At 45.4% G+C, this 6,416-nt stretch overlaps 1 protein-coding gene across 1 annotated transcript in view; it reads right to left on the reverse strand.

Annotated features, from left to right (window-relative positions):
- Window positions 1-5,774, reverse strand: part of LOC144768901 (hemicentin-2-like) — a 538,034-nt gene extending 532,260 nt beyond the window's left edge. The window contains exons 1-2 of the mRNA XM_078652914.1: window positions 5,663-5,774; window positions 5,222-5,572 (exon numbers count right to left, since the gene is read on the reverse strand). Coding sequence (XP_078509040.1) covers window positions 5,222-5,572; window positions 5,663-5,774 — 463 coding nt within the window. The remainder of the gene's footprint in view (window positions 1-5,221; window positions 5,573-5,662) is intronic.
- Between the last annotated feature and the right edge of the window lie 642 nt (window positions 5,775-6,416).

A 6,416-nucleotide genomic window follows, 5' to 3' on the forward strand; every position in this document is an offset into this window, starting at 1 on the left:
AAGTTGTGGTTGCACTTATAGGCTCCCGACTTGATTACTGTAATGCGCTGTATGCAGGACTCAACAAGAGGTTGCTTCGGCGACTACAAATGGTCCAGAATGCGGCAGCCAAGTTTGTGTTAGACCTACCCAAACGTGCGTCAGCCACTTCTGCAAGGAAAGCTTGACACTGGCTCCCGATTGAAGACAGGATTTCCTTTAAAATAATGTGTCTGACCTATGGGGCCTTGGCAAGAAATAGGTCAGGTGGGATAAGAGACCTTTTGGTTCCTTATATCCCCTCCAGAAATCTGCGTTCCACTGATAAGTCGCTGCTATTAGTACCTCCCGTCCGCGGAGCTAAATGGGGTGGCAGAGCTTTCTCTAGTTTAGCACCAAAAATGTGGAACGCCCTACCTGTGGAAATTAAGCCCCTTCCTACTATGAAGTCCTTTAGAAAGGCCCTGAAGACTCGGCTATTTGCCAAAGCCTACCTGTAGTTTTGTTTTGCCTTCTTTTGAACTTTTTGATAGGCGCCTTGATGCCTTCGGGTTTTAGTTGCGCAATACATGTTATTTTTTCATTTCATTTAATTTCAAAGGTACCCCAGACTCGGAGCTTGCACTAACACGTCATTGGACACACCAATGGTGACAGGTGAGCAGTGAAGCCTCAGTGCACAGGACCTACAATTGAGCACAGTGCGGGGGAAAGTGCTGTGGTGCAACACCCTAGGTGCACAGGTGCAGGCAAGCGATGTTACCATAGCTAATAATGTAATCTCTGGCCTCATTCATATGTTTCATTTTAAGGACTTGCTCAACCATACTCTTTCTCGCGGACCCCAGCGTCCTAGACAAACGGGTGACGGGAGGTAAACACTGAGGGGTGGGTGCAATAGGCAAACGCTCTGTCTCCTCCTGCCTCTGTTCTTTTGACTCTCCCTCCCCTTCTCCCTTCCACCCACTCCCTCTCCCTCCCATTCTCACTATCTTCCTTTCATTCGGACTACCTTTCTTTTCCTCTTCCACGTGGCACACATACTTATGTTTCATTTTTGTCTTTCAGGTTTTGTACGGTGCTTCCGGAGGAGTCCCATCCACGTATTTCATGTTAAGCTGTTGTTTGTTCTAATAGACTTGCGTTTCCATTTATTTGTGTTGTTTTATTAAAGATTCTTTTTTCCCAATAAATAAGTGTGTGTATAGGTCTTCTTTTTCTGACAACACTTGTCTGTAGTTTATTGTGAAAATCGTCTGTTTATAGGAGGTTTAGAGAGAAAACATTTATAATTTAGCGGTGCACCTACCAAATATAAACCAATAGACTATTACATTAATGAAGCCTGCGTAATTCTACAACTGCAAGGGTTCTATGCGTGTCTCAGTTTATAATACCATGAGTACTACCCGTGTGTGATTACAGAACCAATAAGGCACTGCCTAGCACCACCACGACTTCAGGGACTGCCGAGGCCCACCCTGCATATTTAAGTAAAGCCCCAGAGGGTGGTGATCCCCGGACTTCAGTTAGCCTCAAAGCCCCCGAACAATTAGTAAACAATACCCGAGAAGGTGGCGATCCCCTACGCTACGAAACGTCTCTGTGCCCTTCCGCGCCTAATTACATGTAACATTAAGATCCCCAGTCCTTGAGAGACCCCGCAATATAATATTAGGATTAGCCACGGAACATTACTCACCAGGAGCCTAATTTAAATCAACGAGTGAGACCCTACTTTTATTTCTCCATTTTTTACCAAACCGATACAAGGTTTTCCTCCTCTCACTTCAACTAGTCAAACAAGGATATGCTATCACAGGGTGGAAGCCATGCACCCGCCCTCTAATAGCAAACATAAATGTCCCGCGGATGCACACCTCGGGACATTCTATGAGGTGCGCCTGGGAGGTCCTGCTCCCTAGGACCATGATGCATTGGTTAGTATAAACACATACTAACACTACTTACACAGGTGTACTACAGCGACCAGAGTGTAGTGAAGAGGCAGAGGAAGCGCAAAATCTAAAAATATAAATCCTGGGATGAGTAGAAACAGCTACACGAAGAAAACGGGTCTTCAGCACAACGCAAGCAACGTTGAAGTATTGGGGAGTGCTGCCTTCTTTTTACCTTCTCCCGCTCGTCACCAAATTTATGTAGTGAAGAGGTAGACAGCATTGGATTTGATAAGTAGATTTATTGCAGGAAAACAAGACACCTTAAACACCCACCAACAGGAGCAGACAGCAAGGCAACCATATTCTCCAGCACCATGTACAAACTCCCCAAGGTTCCCCTCATGACACCCCTACATTCTAACATTACATACTTACATTCTAGTAGAATTACATCTTAACATTCTACTATGTCTTACATTGGAATACTACACAGAGCACATGACTTTACAGCAATGAGCGCATGGTTTCTTCCAGGAGTCTTCAGACCGGTAGGGGTGAGTAGTTCGCTTCCCACTACTTGTATTATATAAACGCAAACTAACACCACTTCCACAGGTATACTACAATGAGCTCCCTGTTTAGCCTCACGCTTTAATCCCCGAGACTTCAGACCAGTAAGCGAAAGTAGTTCGCTACCCACTCCCTATAGACTATAAATGCATACTAACACTACTTACACAGTTATACTACAGTGGCCAGTATCCCACAGTGCCCAGAGCGCAGCACTTTAGAGCAATCACCAGTAGGCGTGAGTACTTTGCTTCCGGTATAGTATAAAAGCACAGTAGCGGTCAGTAGTTCGCTTCCCACTCCCTGTATGGTATAAACGCCTACTAACACTACTTGCACACATATACTACAGCGCCCAGAGCCCATCCCTTTCCAGCAATCACCTCGGTTTGATCCCCAAATCTTCACACTGGTAGGCGTCAGTACTTCACTTCCCGCTTCAGGTATGGTATAAACGCCTAGTAACACTACCCACACACGTATGCTCCATGATGCCAGCCAGCTGGTACCTGAGGTTTAAGATCGGGAGGTGGCCAAGGGCAGTAAGGGTGCACAGTGTGCTGTTGAGGAGAGTTGATGTGTGCGGAGAAAAGAATAGACCTGAGGTCCCGCTCCAAGGTAGCATTCTGCTCGGACCTGGGGTTCAGGATGCGGAGGTGGCCAAGGGTACTTGGAGTATACAGAGTACTGCTGAGGAGGTGAATACTTGTTGGGATGATTGTACCCTGGGTGGAGATGGTGTTCACTATTTACGGTGAGTATCTGGTAGCTTCTTTATCAATTTAAGGTGCCTAGGGAGGAGGTAATCATCCAACACCTCACCATTCAGATCAACAGATCTGTACAAACTTTGAATCAGGCCCTGGCACACATATACACAGATTATGACAAGTCAATAACTTGAATTTCAAGACAAATACATAAACAGTATGAGTAATTTAATGTTTTTCTTGTTCTGACTCCAGCCGACATGTGTTTCTTCGCTCGGGACAAGACACCGCGACATCCTCATGGCTGGAAAACATATATAAAAACAAAGTATAGGCCCAAAACATTCGGACATCAATGGTACAATTGTTACCATGTGGCTAATGTGTGGTCCCAACTCTGCAAATCAAATTACATCCTAAATCCCTACATCATTACAGGTGCAGCCAGCATAGGGCAGTGAGGGCGAACAGCCGTGTGTCCAAATATTAAGGATCATCATATTAGTGAGTCAATCAATAGATAGTGTCTAACATGCCAAGCAAATCAATATTGAGGATCACCCTATAATTCAGGAGGGGGTGGACCAGAGTTAAGTTTTAGGGAAGTGGGAAAGAAAGTTGTGCGAATTAATGTATCACAAATCGAGTGACATTCCATATACATATTGCAAGAGGATACGCATACTGGGGCGGGCCCCAGGCCTAACTTTCAATAGATGAATCAGTTTTATGTGCCTAAAATAAATGATTGAGATCTATGAGCCGTATGTCCTACTAAGTATCCAACCATAATGATACCATTCATGAGGTGAAGCACACACCGTCTGACTAGTTATAATTCCGTCCCAGCCTAAATATGGCTGGGCAAGTTGCCAGGAATCCACGGAAAGCCTTATGCAAATATATATCTGTAAAAACATAGCAAATTCTTTTTAGAATAGGGGGCCAAGATGCCCCTGACTAAAATCATTATCATAGAAAACAGTGGGCATGCTTTGCGGTTAGGACTTGTGAAGAAAATATTCAGAAATTGCATCTACAGAGTCATCTATTAGATTATCCACTTGTAGTAAACAGCCATAGCAGATATCAATTCCATTTTTATAACCATTTAAGTGATGGTGTGTATATTTAGATAAGCTGGTTTGAACTGAGACGCGTTAGTTGGTTCAAACCATGACCAAAGTCTAAATACAGACGCATATACATAAATCCCGGTGTGCGCGTAACAGATATTAGAACACACATAAAAGTTCGCCGGTACACCAACTCTGTGCACGAGTGACTCCACTGCGGAGTCGGAGTATTGCTCTATACTCTGCGTTCCCAGCAGAGCACAGAGTAGGCAAATCTCTGCACACTCCGCTGGCGGAACGGAGTATATAGCCCAGGGTTACTTGTTGCGTATTCTGTACCTGGTTATCACTGCCTTTAGCATTATCGTACTATATGAATAACAGCTTGGTGTTCAGTTGTGGCATTTTACCTCTTATAATGGTCCGACTATCAATTTTGTGACAATATGAAAAAATCTTTCTGTAGGGCCTACACTTTCCTTGAAGGTCTTGCACTGGCTGGAGTGTTGCTTTGATTCCACGTATGCCAAACATTAATCTTCACATAAACCGCGGCACCTGTGACATGCACAAAACTCTCTGTGAGAGCACTGTTGATCTTTGGGTTATGTATCTCCTACTCATTGCCAGTTGTAGCGTCCTCCTCAGCCTGCGTACCCACCAATGACAGCGCCACACGCGGAGCTTGGTAATACACGTCTTCATTCTTATGCATGTAACCGTGTACTCTATAGTCTAAACCTGAATTCACTTCACTACATTTGAACACTTACGTCACAGTTCTATGGAGTCCATCAGGAGCCAAAAAATGTTCCGTCATTGCAAACTCACACAACACTTTACATAGACAGAATGGCGTCATGTGAGAGGGTCATTTAGCAGGTCAATGGTGAAATAGAACAGTTTGCCGTAGCCACATAAGTTACTGAAAGTGCCTAGATAAAGAAAGATAAAATGTCACAGAGGGCAGAGGTCGAGCACTTACCGTAGACCCTCAGCTCTCTGGTGACTTGTACCGGGGGTGCACCACTTATTATCACTTGCGTGGTGTAATTTCCGCTGTAGTTCATCAGCAGGTCTCTGATCACCAAAGATCCGTCTGATTGACAGGTCTCCCGACCCGTGTATTCGGCGCCAGTGACCTGTGACGGGGGTGACACGAAGTAAGTGCAGATTATCCGTGAAGAGGCCACTACTGTCCCTCTGTACCAGGCAAACGAAAATGTATTTGCAATGACCGGGGCGGTGAGGGTGACCGTCTCTCCCACTCCGGCATTGGTCACTTCTGCATCTGCCCCCTGGGCTGAGGACAGCTGGACGCAGGCACCCAGACAGACTGAAAGGAAGAGGAAGAGTTAAAATTAGTGTTTAAAAGCATAGTTTTACATTTGTAAAAATACTCAGACACTAGTCTAGCTTTTTCTACCAATGCGGAAGGTGCCCGTTTTGCAAAGTGACTGCGATTCGAAAAGAGGGAGGGCAACAATAGTAGAAGAGGAGAGGCCATGGGAGTAGGAAACACTAATATTCTCCGACATAGATAGCCTTGAGTATTGAATAGTTAACTCGGACTGGATTTAGGTACTGAGGGGCTTATTTACAAGCCCCTTGCGCCACTTTTGCGTCATTTTTAACATGGGAAAAGTGACACAAAACCTGCCCCTCAGTAGTAGTGACACTCCAACCCAAAATAACTCCACATCCCTTTATACACAGGCAGTGTAAGAATGTGAAACAGAGGGATCAGACAGCTCGTTTCCAAGTACGTGTGCTACGAAAAAGAGGTAGGATTTTTCCAATACCAAATATAGGCAATAACACAATCCATCTATGCTACTAGTAGGGGGAGCCCTCCCAATGAGCGAAGACCTGCCCTTGTGTGTCTAGATGGGTTAGGAATACTTCTTCCTGAACATGCGTGCTGTGTTGAGTGGTGGTGATGTGACACAGCCATCACTGATGGTTTGGCTCCTGGGGTGGTTACCTGAGTGGTGGCACAGCACAGTGCTGTGTACCTGGGAGGGTCCAGGCTGGTGCTGGTTTGGCCTCTAGGCCCTGAGTCGCTGGACATTTTCCGTGAACGAGGGATGTCTGGACACTGCTCCCAGTCCTCGGTGTACACAGTGGCTACAAGGAGCTGGTCGGGGGTCTCTGTGGTTTGATCCGAACCTGTCTGGTAA

The sequence above is a fragment of the Lissotriton helveticus genome, chromosome 7, assembly GCF_964261635.1.
Source record: "Lissotriton helveticus chromosome 7, aLisHel1.1, whole genome shotgun sequence".
Taxonomy (NCBI): Eukaryota; Metazoa; Chordata; class Amphibia; order Caudata; family Salamandridae; genus Lissotriton; species Lissotriton helveticus.